This window comes from Dermacentor albipictus, chromosome 5 (genome assembly GCF_038994185.2).
Source record: "Dermacentor albipictus isolate Rhodes 1998 colony chromosome 5, USDA_Dalb.pri_finalv2, whole genome shotgun sequence".
NCBI classification, from domain to species: domain Eukaryota; kingdom Metazoa; phylum Arthropoda; class Arachnida; order Ixodida; family Ixodidae; genus Dermacentor; species Dermacentor albipictus.
Window position 1 is genome coordinate 151,751,433 of NC_091825.1, and position 13,592 is coordinate 151,765,024.

Genomic DNA, 13,592 nt, shown 5'->3' on the forward strand with positions numbered 1-13,592 from the left:
GCAGCGCCTGTGGAATCACCGCAAGAAGGGCCAAAAAGGGCGCATGCTCAGGTGTGTGCATGCTGACTGGTCAAGTTGAAGTTGTACAGCAAAGGCCAATTTTAGGATGGAGAAAATTAAATGAAAGTTTCGGCCCCTAGAAATGCATGGGCACCAGTTGGGATTGAATCTAAAACTTAAAAACCTAAAGAACCTAAAAATTTAACTCGAGTCAAAAGGACTGAAGTCTACTGTATATTTTTAGAGCACAGCTGTGGAGATGGAAAATGAAATTGCAAAAGAATTCAGGCAGAAAGCTTGCACCTTTCGACAACTAATTGTTGAAATCCCTGGCCATAAATTAAAACTGCTTCCCACAGTCAATAGAATTTAGCACTCTTCAATGCAGCAAATTGGATTCAAATTTGTTCAGTGTTTGTACAATGAAAGCATCTCTGAACAGAAGTAATGGAGCTTGCAGAGAGCTAAAGAAGTCCTTTGGTTATTCATTGTATTTATTATACGGAAATAGTATTTGCTTAGCAGTTAAAAATTCTTGGATAAATAAATTGGGCAATGTGAAATGCTCTTACTAGGAGATTACAGTGCAAGTTTCGTTATTTCTCTTAAAAATCGCTATACAAGTTTCCTTGATAAACGGTGCGATTATTTAACATGTTCACTAACCTGTAAATGAACAAAAAAAATTTTCTTTTGCGCATCAAAAGTCTATTAGTCCACAAAAAATGTAAGCCACAAGTAGAATGGGACTAACAGCAATGATGTGATTTGATGAAATGGCCCCAGATTTCAGTGATCAATTCCCGATACGTTGGACAGTATAAAAAATTGCTGCTGCCTTTTTCGAGAATACCGGAAAGAGGTGGAATAGAGCAGACAAGCTCGTCTCTTACTTGCATGTCCTCATCTCCTACTTGGAGCCAAAAAACAATGAAATGTACCACCACCAACCGACTGAAACCTATGCATTCTTTCACCCTGTGAGGGTCGATTTTTTTTTATTGCAGATTTCAATTCTTAGGGACTTATTTCTAAAAACACTTACCACAATTTTTCTAGGGTGACCGTAAAGTGAGAAAAAAAAATATTTTGCATTGGTATGTATGTACTCTTCATTCATGAATAGCAACAAAAAGGAAACAAACTTATAAGAATTAAAAATTTGATGCATTTTTATACACATAGTTCAAGGCCTTGAAAATGTGCACACGAGAATAATTCGGAACACTCAAATGTTCCTGCTCTTACACTAATATGTACATCCATACCGTAATCAAACTGCGTAGGTGCGCCCACTCAAGAAAACTGTGGTTGTGTGCCCGTCAAAAAAGCACGTGTGACAAACTTCCTCTAATCTTCAACCAGAGGCAATTAGTTTTCACGTTAAATAAAAAGAAAAAAGAAAAGAGAGAAAAAGAAAAGCAACGGAAACGCATGCATAGCAGCATCCTTCCTATGCGCACCCCTGTGAGCACTAAACGAGCGGTCGCCCTTTGAGCGATTAGTAACGAGATCGCCATCAGTTTTGCAAGTGCAAGAAGCCGAAACCTCCCGCAGAACAAAACCCAAACCACCGCCGGTATGTGCGCGCGCCAATGCGCGATTGGTAGTATATAGACGCACGGGAGCAAACTAGTTCTAAAACAAACCATGCAACGAAAACGAAGGGATGCAGGCAAAAAAAAAAGGCCTTTATTCTCATTAAGCGGCAGCACATGACAGAAAAGTTAGGAAATTGGTGCGCTTTTTAAACATACAGACGGCGCCGTAAATATACGGCATCGGCCATTATTGAACTTGTTTGCAGCGCCGTATATTTAGGGACATCATTGACCCTCGAAGGGTTAAGAAAAGTATACAATGCATGTTAAAGGAACACCCTCTTACCAGTGGGGACATACTCCTGCAGGTCATTCCGGAAGAAGTCTGAGACCACCGAGGAGCATTTTGCCATGTTGTTCGCAATGCCTGCACGAAGAGCTTCAGAAATGTCCTGTGCTTGTGCAGTTTGCTCAGTGCCACACTGGCACATGGACAAAAGCTGGCCGCAGCTGTGCGACTCTGTGGCCTCCAAGTCTCCAGTCAAGGCCTTGGCTCTGTCAGCTTGACCTTGTGCAGCGTCTGTTCCAGCAGCGACAGCTTCCGATATGCCCCTTATGCAGGCTGCCATTCTATCATCAGCAACTCTTTTCTGCTCAACTAGAGTCTGAAACAAAAGAAACATGGAACAGGACTGTTGGAAACACATCACTACTGGATACACTGGAATGAAGTAGATCATCTTTCACACATTTAGAGTAAGGAAGAGGAGAGAAACGGGGAAATTAATAAGATGTCTGCATGCAGTTCAGTACATTAAAGGACTATGAACGGATCACTTGATCCAGTAGTTACAGTGCAAAGCATGAATTCATCAAGAGTGGAAAAAGTTGTTCTCATCACCTTTAATAAGACTAGTCCATAAAAACACAAGTGCAGAACAGCAGCATCGAATGCAAAGCTGAACGTCAATTGCATTATGAAAGCCTGCCTGCAGTGGTGGTAGCACATGCACGCATGAGCACATACTGTGCAAGGCTGTCAAAAGCGAGGTCCATTGAGCACTAGATGGAATAAGAAGGGAAAGAAAGTGAGGAATAGGCATGCTGCTACACCAGCCAAACGACACCAGCACACCAGGCTGAACTGTTGGATGGGAAACGCACAGTATGGAAGTGACCAATTTCTGGGGCAATGTTCATTACATGGGCTTACAGGCGCACGTCTGCCTTTAAGCAAAAAATTTTTTCTTCAAAATTATATAAATCGTACATTCCTTAATGTCAAATATTAATGTATTCCTTAATGTCAAATATTAAAAAATGCATTGATTGCAACATGGGGCCAGGAACTGGGGAAAATGCCATATTTACTTGTGTCAGCTAGCAACAGTGATGAGGACAACACGGAAAGCGACAGCACGGGCAATCAGGCCAGACAGTGGCAGAAGCTGCGCGTTACGTCAGCCTCATGAATGCAATCGTCGCGACGAGAACAGCGCCCCGCAATAAAAAAGGCGCCCCGCGAGTTCTGCAGCGCTACCGCACGCGTGCACGGAGAATACGTAACGCCAACGAAGAATTTGCCATGCGAATGTTTGCCGAGAAGAGGGGGCTGGCTGAAAAGCTGCCTTGCAGCACTTTGAGGCCGCTGTCGCTGCTAGGCCGCTGCGGCATCAAACGAAAATAACAGACTTTTGTTGTGCGAAGTGTATAAATACTGCCCGTTTTTTCTCTTTCATCGCACCCTCCCCGAGTTCTGTTTTTGACAGGTAAGTGGTTGATGTGCTATTTCGGTTAAACAGTACTACCATTTAGCACGTACTTATTCCGAGCTCCGGCCAACTACGGTTTAACGAAAATGAAATCCTTTATTTTCACGCACTTATTCCGGCTCGGCAGTAGGCTTGAAGAAATTGAACACACCGTTGCACACTATTCCGTTTACGTGCAATCAGATAAGCCTGAATCTCTGAGAGGGTCATACTGTCACTATAGGCGGCTGAAAGCACAGTCACTGCTTGTACACGCTCCACACGCGACGGCAGCATAGCACATGGTGCAGCAGAAACCTGACCCATGATCTCACCACCGTCGAGTTCTGCGCATATCAGTACAGCAGTGTTAGCACTTGTGAAACTGTCAAATGAGACGGTGTCCGGAATCGCAATGCAACCACTGCGCAGGCCTTGGCAGAAAATTTTCCACGTCAGTAGGGAGCACATTGGAAGGCGACAAATCTTAGGCCTCCCCGCACCCACTTGCCGGCAATCCCCAGCACAGTCTGCGCGGGCACTGTCGGCGCCGTTTGACACTTGACGCGATGTTTCCGTATGCCGAGTTGGATCACCGCAACCTCGACACAGCACACAAAGCAAACACCACCATGCCGACACCAGTCGCACAAACGAAAAACGTGGCCTACTCGCAGTGTCGTGCGCGAAGAAATAAATCAGCTGCTGGATTGTCTTGACATGGCTTACTAGGCTGAAACCGGAACTGCTGTAGAGCCACTCTATCGAACCAGGCAGAAACGATAATGAGTGGGGATTTGCAGTAGCGCCACTTCGTGGGGCAGCAAGGAGGCTCCGTTCAAAACAAAAATGGCATTCAGCAAGTCGAACCATGCACCGGTCAGAGTCGGTGCATGGTGCTCCCGATCGAGTTGGCTCAAGGAGTGTCCGAAAAATTAGACGAGAGGTTGCAAGGTGTCCGAACTTTCGACAGTTGTTATACACTATGGTCTATGGGGAGAATGGTGGTGCCGCGTAGCAGACCGAATAATCGAACATGTCTGAATTTTTGGAGTCCGGAAAATCAGTCGGCGACTGTAGTGCCCGATTTCAGCCAACGCAACTCTTCACGTTAAAACAAAAAGGGCTGTAGCTTACTTGCCACAAGGCATGCCTAGGGCTTGAAAATGGGGCCGCGAGAGCTGCGGCATGAACTACCACCAAAACAGCAAAATGGTGGTATGGTTTGGTCACTTGATCTGGCTTTGTCTAGCTCCACAATGGGAACAGTGATTGAAACAAGCCTGCCGTTGGTGGCTGTGGACACTGCACATTGCAATTGTTTAGCAGCAATCTCAAAAGAAAACATAGCTAGGATTGTTTGCCTATAGACAGTGCAAGCCCTGTGCAAGCCGCTGTGCGAAATGTTACTTTGAATGTTTAAAGGACGCCTCCAATATTATTTTTTTATTTATTTCAAGATTACTGCCAGCCTCTGGTTAGAGGCCTTAAGCAGGAGTGGTCACATACATGCCGAACAATGCATTGAGTACAAGGTGTGAAGCGTGAGCAAAATGAAATACCGTATTTCTGCGATTCTAAGCAGCCCCCCTCTATTTTTGCGAAAAAGTTAAGAAAAAAGTTTGCATGCGAATCTAAGCACCCCTCTATTTGTTAGGAAGAGCGCATAGCCAAAGCCGCCAAACGCGCTTGCTCGCTCTGGAATCATTGCTCGGCAGACCTGCAGGCACGCGGTTGACGCTTCTGTTGGACGCGTTTCGCGGCCATCTGAACCCGGAGGTAAAGACAAAGCTTCGGAACATCAATAGCGACGTGGTTGTGATTCCGGGTGGCATGACGCCAGTGCTGCAACCCCTCGACGTTTCAGTCAACAAGCCCTTCACAGCCAATCTCCGACAGGTGTACGAAGAGTGGGTGCGAAACCCTGACCGGAAGAAGACGCCAACGCGAAAAGTGCAGAAAGCGTCCCCATCACCTATCGCAAAGTGAATTTCGGATGCGTGGAAGAGGGTCCAAGTGGACGTTGTGGTCAAATCATTTAAGAAGTGCTCGACCACAAACAACTTCGACGGAACGGAAGACGACCTGCTGTGGGATACCGAGAGCAGCGGTTCAAGCGGTGCGACGAACACGAGTGGCAGTGATAGTGACTGAGCATCCTACACAAGCAGTGGGTTTACTGTCTGCACCGATTTTTCTTTTGAATGTTTGCAAAATAAAATGTTATTTCTCACACCCATCTCGTCGCAATGTCGCAGCGAAAAGAGAAGGGGGGAGGGGGACATTCCAGATTTTTCGAATCTAAGCACCCCCCTGACTTTGGGCATCGCGATCGTTAAACAAAGGGGGTGCTTAGAATCGAGTAAATACGGTAGCACTGAATTTGAATATATGAGAACATATACATATACCCAGTTTTCAAGGAGCACTTGAATTTACAAGGAGGTTCAAGGGCCCTTGAATTTCTTTTCAAATTTAAGGGTGTTCAAGGATTTAAAGAAGGTATACAAAGTCTGGGCCACACTCCCCACTTCAATAAAAATTAAAAATAGTTTATAATTCATTAAAAATTATATAATTTTATAAAATATATACATCACATAAATAAAAATTACATTATTATTATCTAAATTAAAGATTATATTTAAAGAATATAAAAAAACTCACTGCAGATGTCGAAGCCACTTCATCAGAGATGCTCTTTTCCACAACCTTATGGATGTTGGAAAGGCTGCCGGAGGCCTCTTCTGCCTGCATAAAATGGGCACATAACATGTTTTAACAGGATGGTACAATGTAGAGTGCACCAGCTGCCATATGCAAGGATGGCAACAATGCGGTTACAAATTATTGCCGGTTCGCAATGAGCCAAACTGACATTAAGAGTAACTACAAACAGACTTGCTCCTGAAACCTAGATCTCAGCTTTAAATCTATTTTCAATGATGGGACCTTTGCTCTTAAAGGGCCTCTCACCAGGTCTGGCCATATTGAGCCAATATGCGCAGTGCATACAATGCATGCTCACATTCACGTCTGCTAATAATTACATCGCTACGCGGCACAGAAAGCTGTAATTTCAAACTGAATGCCATTTTCCCTTCTCGCAGGTGCCGCACTCGAAGACAAGAGACAAGGGGGGGGGGGGGAATGACACATCAGCAAGTGCGCCTACATACATGTACAGTGCTCACGGAATGAAACGCGTCAATTTAGGGCTAAGTAATGCGCATACTTTCGTTTCCACCGGCTGTAGTTCGTGTCACATCGACGTAATTTCGGTGCATACACTTACATCAGAGTCCTCGTCACCTTTGGTGACCAAATTCCTTGCGACATGACATGGTGCTCTCGCGTACTTTGCACGTATGCAGGGTTTTACTAAATGCTCCGTGTCGCGTTTCATTCCGTGAGCACTGTACATGTTGTGACGTTGCTCATAGTAACCTGCGACACAAATTATTCAAGGCAACATCAGTTACTTGTGTAACCTGTTGCTTCAAGAGAGGAATTAAAGTTTGAAGTAGTAATAAAATACACAAACCAAATGTCGGAATGTTTCTTTTGTTGCTTGGCATCACAGGAAGAGAAATGTACTTCCATTTCGTCTGCTTGTTTCTACATCGTGCAATCACGCATGCAGAGAACAAAACTAATACTGTACCGTGTTCCAGTGCCACGTTCATGCACCTTTATCCTCTTGTAGGACCAACTTATACCACAAAACAGCCGCAGGTACGCCTTAGGTCACCGTAGGTGCGCAACTCAGCAAAAATGTGAGGGAGAGATGAAAAAAGGCAGGGCCCGTGACGTATTAATCCCGCAATCCTCGAGCTTCGGTATGGGAGAACGCAGGGAAGGAATTTCGCTTGCGGAGGCTTGACTGGGCAAGTGTAGAGAGTTATACTGGCGGTGATGCCTGCCTCATGAAATCATGAGTTCGTGGCACTGAAATCTCCATTTTGGCTATTAAAGAACCAATTTGAAAAAGCACTGCGGTAGAACACTTCCTAGAGGGCATGTAACAACTTCCAACATATAACCAAAATATGTTATGTGGCATGGTGAGGGGCAGTTTCATGAATGGGGGTTCTATAACACACCAAAATTGAGTACAGGGACTGTGCTATGGTAACCCCAATTTTGTAGCAAACTGGCTCTCTAATGCAATAAGCATTTTCGATAAGCCTAGCTTGTCAGCATGATACTGCTAAACTTTGGCAATGTTTCTGTTTTCAAAATAAATTCATTGAACGAACTATCCTTGTACTACATAGATGGCTGCACAATGTTGTCAGTGCTCAAAAGCCAGATTTAGTGCACTCATATTTTAGTACATCAATGGCAGCACTTCTACAGCGCTCAAAGGCAGTGTATTTAATGGTTGTATTCTATTAGATAGATAGTAGGAATTTAGGAAGTAGGACAGTAGGAAACCTCCATGAAACGAAGGTGTACTAGCAACGAAAAACTTTAAACCTCAAATTAACGAAATTTGCGATTTAAAGTCAGCAGTAAAAATAACCTGCCAAATTCCCAGGATATTCTTGATAGAAAGCATCTAGTCAGTAAAAATTGATAAAGAAATCGTAAGAAGGTCCGCCAACAAACCGGTTAGGAGTGCCAGAGAGGCAGTGCAGATCATGCCAAAAGTAATTTACCAGTGTGGCTCACGGCATCCAATTCGCGAGTGTGATTTGCTATCATAAATCTTGGAGGCATGGCAGAGCACGCTGACTTCGCTTAGTGCCAGCAGTCGTCACCAGATAGCACCCACAAATTAAAAACAATTTTAAAAAGATCTATATGGAGGAACATTCATAGATTTATCAATGTCGAACATCACTCAGGCAAACGTCAACAGATCTCGCTTTGACTACGAGCACTCACTGTCAGAACTCCGTACCACGGCTCAGAAACTTGATTAAGCAACTGCCAACACTAGACACATGGGATCACAATCTGCATCAAGGCACTATCTTGGCTTGTCATTTGCAGTTGCTGCAGATTAACCCCAAGATAAAGCACATAGCCCACAACATGATCAGCCATGCACAGTCACGGCAAAAGTAGAGGAGGAGATGCATTTGTACCCTTTGTAAAGGAATCGACTATATTTCTGGATACTTGCATTGCACTTAAAACAGGGAGCTAGCTCGGGTGCTCCTATCTAAATACTTGTAAAAGGAGAATTAGTTTTTCTCGGCAAGTACTGCACCGAATTTGACGAGTTTTGTTGCATTTAAAAGAAAAACTTAAAATCTAGTGACTGCTGGCTTCAAATTTGCGATGTAGGTCGTAAGTATTTTATTAAAATTTGGAAAAAAATCCAAAATTTTCAAATACAGAACTATCAAGTTTACAACTATAATTCAGGATTGAAAAATGATATCGATTCTGTGAATTGGATCTAATAGTACGTCTAAAGCAGACAAAATTGAAATGTTACACATGAATAAAAAAAATGTAGTAATATGGAAATACAGCTTCTGCAAAACCCTTGTAAACAACGCAGCAAACTTGCATAATATATAAAATGACCTATCGAATTTGTCCACTTTCAGCAATCTAATGGATGCTGTTTACAGAACCACACTATTCGTTTTTGATGCAGAGCTATGAATTTGTAAACTTCATGCATCTATTTTATTTTTCAAGCTTTCGAATTTTAAAAATATCTTAAACAAAATTCAGGCCCTAAACCGAAATAGCACTTCCTACAATCACTAGAATTTAACTTTCTCAAATGCAGCAAATTTCATTAAAATCAACCCAGGGGTTATCTCAGAGAAACGTTTTTGCGTTTAACATGTATTTGAATAAGCTGTGTCGTATTTGGGACCGAGCTAAAGGTTCCTCTTAACTGATGTTCTATTGCATGCCAGTATGTGCTTTGTACGGTATGCTGTTTAGACAGAATTCTAGTGCTTTAAAAGATGCACCTATAGACGAAAAAGAGAGAGGTACATGCAGCGACAAGGTAAGACAGCACATATGCACACTACTAATTGAGAAATTAAAGACTATTGGTTGGCATACATGAAGTGATCGCCTTTGAGGTGCATTGGCCACTGAATTTTTAATCTGTGGCCAACTACACATGAATGTTACTGGTTTACTTACTCTAGCCAAGCAATCGCTCACTGCCTTGGCGCCGTCCTGGTGCAGAGCAGCCACAGTGGAAACAAGGCCCCCCGAGGACTTGACGAGCGATTCAGCATTGCTGAAAATAAGGGCAAGTGAATTCACAGCCCACTCATTGCACAAATGTGCAACCTCTAATAGCTACAAACCCTAATCGTAGAAGCGAGCTCCATTCTAAGCATGTTGCAGGCAACTGGTAACTACATGTGGTGTCATGAGCTGTGCTCTAGGTATGTCCTGCTGACCACAAAACATGTTGCACATGCAATGTGTCAGTAGTCCCTGCGCGCTGCTGCTAGCAATGCTGCAAAGAACAGCAAATGCAGTCACTGCTAGTCACTCCTCAGTGTTGGTTAGCAATCAGTGCAGATTCCATAGGTCATTTCTCAGCAGACCTTCGTCAAATACAAACTTGAGGCTGTGTTAATGAGGACACCTAAAAATTGCGAAGCTTTTGTGAAGCTGCAAGAAATTGCTGTGTCAGCAGTGGAATATCAACTTTGTATATGTATGTGTACACATATACACACACTTACCAGTGAAACAAAACCAATGCTCTGAAGGAATCCATTGTAAAATGCCAAAACGGGGACTTTTCGTAGTACCGTAAAAACCTGAATATAGGTCGAACTTTTTTTCAAAAAACCATCGCGAAAAGTCGACCCTCGACTTATATACCGGACATTGGCGAAGTAAACAGCCGCCATCGCCATCAGCAGCAGCGCAGCGTCTATGGCGGCGTGGCGATGTTGTGGCACCGGCATTTTGCGTTTCCATTGTCGCAAAGTTATATTAATTAAAGGCTGCATTTTCATTTTGTTTCAAAATGAGCGGAAGCCGATGTCAATTCACCGTCGCCTTCAAGAAAAAGACGATTGAGTACGCGGAAGTCCGCGGCAACCTGGCAGCACAGCGCGAACTTGAAGTATCCGAAAAGAGCATTCGGTAGTGGCGGTGGCAAAAGCAACGTATTGCAACTTGCAGCAACCAAACGAAAACGTCATTTCGTGTCGGATCGCAGCGGACTGTAGAACCAGAAGGCAAGGTTGCGGAGTCCGTCCGAGAGCTGCGTGTAAGATCGCTGCCTGTGACTGCCGAATGCATCCGTTTGAAAGCGGTAGAGATCGCACGCGCCTATGGACTGGGCAGCGAGAAGCACTCGTCATCCGACTCTGATCAAAGGCATTGCTCTGATTCGGAGTAGCGCTTGCGCACTTCATGCCATTCTGTGTACTGTACACCCTGCCAATTTTTAACAGTATCGCGCTACCATCGACCCGCGTGTTTGTCAGCACTTTGTCATCACGGCACGGAGCGGCGAAATAGCGAAAGTAAGGGCATATGGTTTCTCGTTATCGCGTATCTCGTACCTATATCGTATCTCGCGTTCGCGTATCTCGTTTGTTTCGCTGCTCAGCGCCGTTAATAAGGTGCTGACAAGCACGCGGGTCGATGGTCGCGCAATACCGCTAAAAACTTGGCCAGGTGCACATGCAAGCAGCATTTAAAGAAATACTGTCACCATTGTGCAACCCCCTGAGTCACATATGTTTCACGGTAAGGGTGTCATGTCTTTCGGTACTTTTTACATTGAAAAATATATATGTTTTTTTCGTTTTGAGAATTCGTTAGTTGGGGGTTCGACCTATATGCCGGTCTGACCTATAGTCCGGTTTTTACGGAACTTACCTCTTAATGGCCGATGTCTGCACCGTGCCTGCTTCTGAAACCTTGGCAGAGAGTCCATTAATCTGCAAACAAGAACATTGACAAAACGCTCAAATACGATATCTATTAGAATCTCAGCCGGCAGTTCTTAAAGATGGAGTTATGAAACTCCAGGATCAGCTTAGATGCGAGGATTTTCTTAGGAGCCATCAAAATGGAAAAAATATCACTCCACTAGCGCCTCCACAAAAAGACATCCCATTGCTACCATCACAATCCAGGCAACTAACGCACAGGTGAAAGGACGGCATTTTGACTGCTTTGAGTGGATGCTCATAGCCTAGGCATGAATTGTGGGTGTGCAGGAATGTTCTTTTTTTTGCATTCGCTTACGGCCAGACAGCGTAATGGCACAGAGCAACCGGTATCACTATTGTGCTGCATTTAAGCAAAATGCGCTGGCAGCAGAGAAGACCCGATTAGATATAAATGTTACATTTTATAAATGCTAAACGATGCCATGCCGTCTCTGCATGCCTGCTTTTTCCCCTTGCGGCAGATTACCTCTGAAGCAGGGTGCGCAGCTGCATATGCGATTAGCTGAACTTATAGCTATGCGCAAGAACGGCTGCACCAGGAGACAGATATGCGCCAACTTGGCCCCTCTTCCCCCTGCCTTTGCGCCCGGTCACGTGCATTTGATTGAGTTACCACAAGGTCACACCCCTCCCCCCCTTCCGTTTGCTCGCATGAGAAGGTGGCACTCGTGAAGCCACCATGTTTCTTGTATTGCCCTCGCACGCTTTCACTCGCACCTAAAGCACACAGTGCATGGGGCGAGACAGGATAGTATCGCACTTGTTCTTTAAATGGAACATGACGCTGCTCCACTTTGGCACTCTTGTCGCACAGACCACAACTTGAGAGGTGTATTCAGAAAGAGCCGCTTGCAATTCTATCATTTAACCATTCACTTCCGTGGAAGTTCGTTGATTGTCTCTGTATTCCTTTGTGGCAGAACACTTTTCGCTATATTGAGGTTCTAAATACATGATGCTCTAGAGACAAGAGGATGAAAAGCTTAATACTACTTGAAGTTCATTATCCGAGGGTTAACTGTACATAGCAGGTTATAATATGTAGGTATATTACAGATTACACAGAAAAAGAAATACCTTGGCAATGGTGTCATTGTTCATAGCCTGTGACGAAAAGAAGAACTGCGAGAAGTTCTCAAACTGCTGCCTGAAAGCAGCCATATTCTGAAAGATGGGATAAAGGAAAGAAAATGAAAGGCAGTGTAAAATTACAAATATATCGTGTCAGATGACCATGTGCTAAGCAAGTGCTTCCAGGTTTCTTAAAGACCAAAGCAACGCCAAGTAAAAAACTACAACAGAACCTAACTACTAAACTGAATTCCTGATGTGTCCAAACACTATGGACATGCAATATGCAGCTGTAAGCAACCCACACACAATTTTCCAAGTGGAGTGATGCTTCAATAAATGCACAGCAGCAGCACAAGCCAACAGATTTTGTATTTTTACAAGACAGGAAAATACAACACACAACCTGGTTTGTCTCAACAGTAAAGTCAAATTTTCAGTGATGAGGAATGACGTGTCAGCACACATCAATGCTTGTTTCCCCTAGTCCACATTTCTGTGAAATTGCATATATAACTGGGCCTGTTACGGGATAAATTGAAGTCCAAGCCTGACCCGAAGCAGTTGGGCGCGAGCGTGGCCTGGGACCATGTCAAAGCGTGCTTGCCTGGCCCAAGCCCGCACAGTGCTTTAACATTGCTTGCAGGTTACTGCATGCCAACAATAAGCACTGGTCATAGTGTGCACATGTTTTTATGTACTCATTTCTGCAAATATTCTTTTCACAATAAAGTATTGTAGAAAAGATGGTGACAAAATTTTGAAGTATCAGGAAATAAATCAATAAGCAAGGACATTCTCTATATGCATCCTTGCTTTTGCCTGTAGCTTTGTAGCCTGTAGCTTTTGCCTGCTTTAGACTGTAGTGTGTGCTCTGCTGCAGTCACAGAGCACTGATGCACTGACAAAGAATGGTCTGCATGGTTCGTTCTGCAGTTATGCACTTATTTGGAAAACAGTCTGCTTTGCCATTCAGTTCTGAAGGCGTGAATTGCCTTGACATAGTTGTACAGCCGAATATTGATAATTTGAACTCAAAGGGGCCTGAAAATTAGTGTGAATTAAACGTTTGGATTAAGGTAAGCTAACTGAATGGAGGACTTAGCTCAGTGCACATGCACCACTGCAGGTAACACGAGTCGGAAGTTCGAGAAGATTTATTCACATGTATTTACAAATTACAGTCATTTATTAGGCATACTGGTGCTCGTACTGCGATAGGAAAATGGCGGGTGCACGCATGTATAATTAAAGGAAACACACCATGTCAAGTGACAATTGCCCCTTCGAACGTTTGGTATGCTCCACCGCGTAACACT

The 13,592-nt window shown here is 44.0% G+C and overlaps 1 protein-coding gene across 1 annotated transcript in view; it reads right to left on the reverse strand.

Moving 5' to 3' along the window:
* Positions 1–13,592, reverse strand: part of Klp61F (Kinesin-like protein at 61F) — a 58,675-nt gene that overhangs the window by 5,984 nt on the left and 39,099 nt on the right. Inside the window, exons 17-21 of the mRNA XM_070539197.1 lie at positions 12,280–12,366; positions 11,126–11,187; positions 9,416–9,515; positions 5,960–6,043; positions 1,888–2,206 (exon numbers count right to left, since the gene is read on the reverse strand). Coding sequence (XP_070395298.1) covers positions 1,888–2,206; positions 5,960–6,043; positions 9,416–9,515; positions 11,126–11,187; positions 12,280–12,366 — 652 coding nt within the window. The remainder of the gene's footprint in view (positions 1–1,887; positions 2,207–5,959; positions 6,044–9,415; positions 9,516–11,125; positions 11,188–12,279; positions 12,367–13,592) is intronic.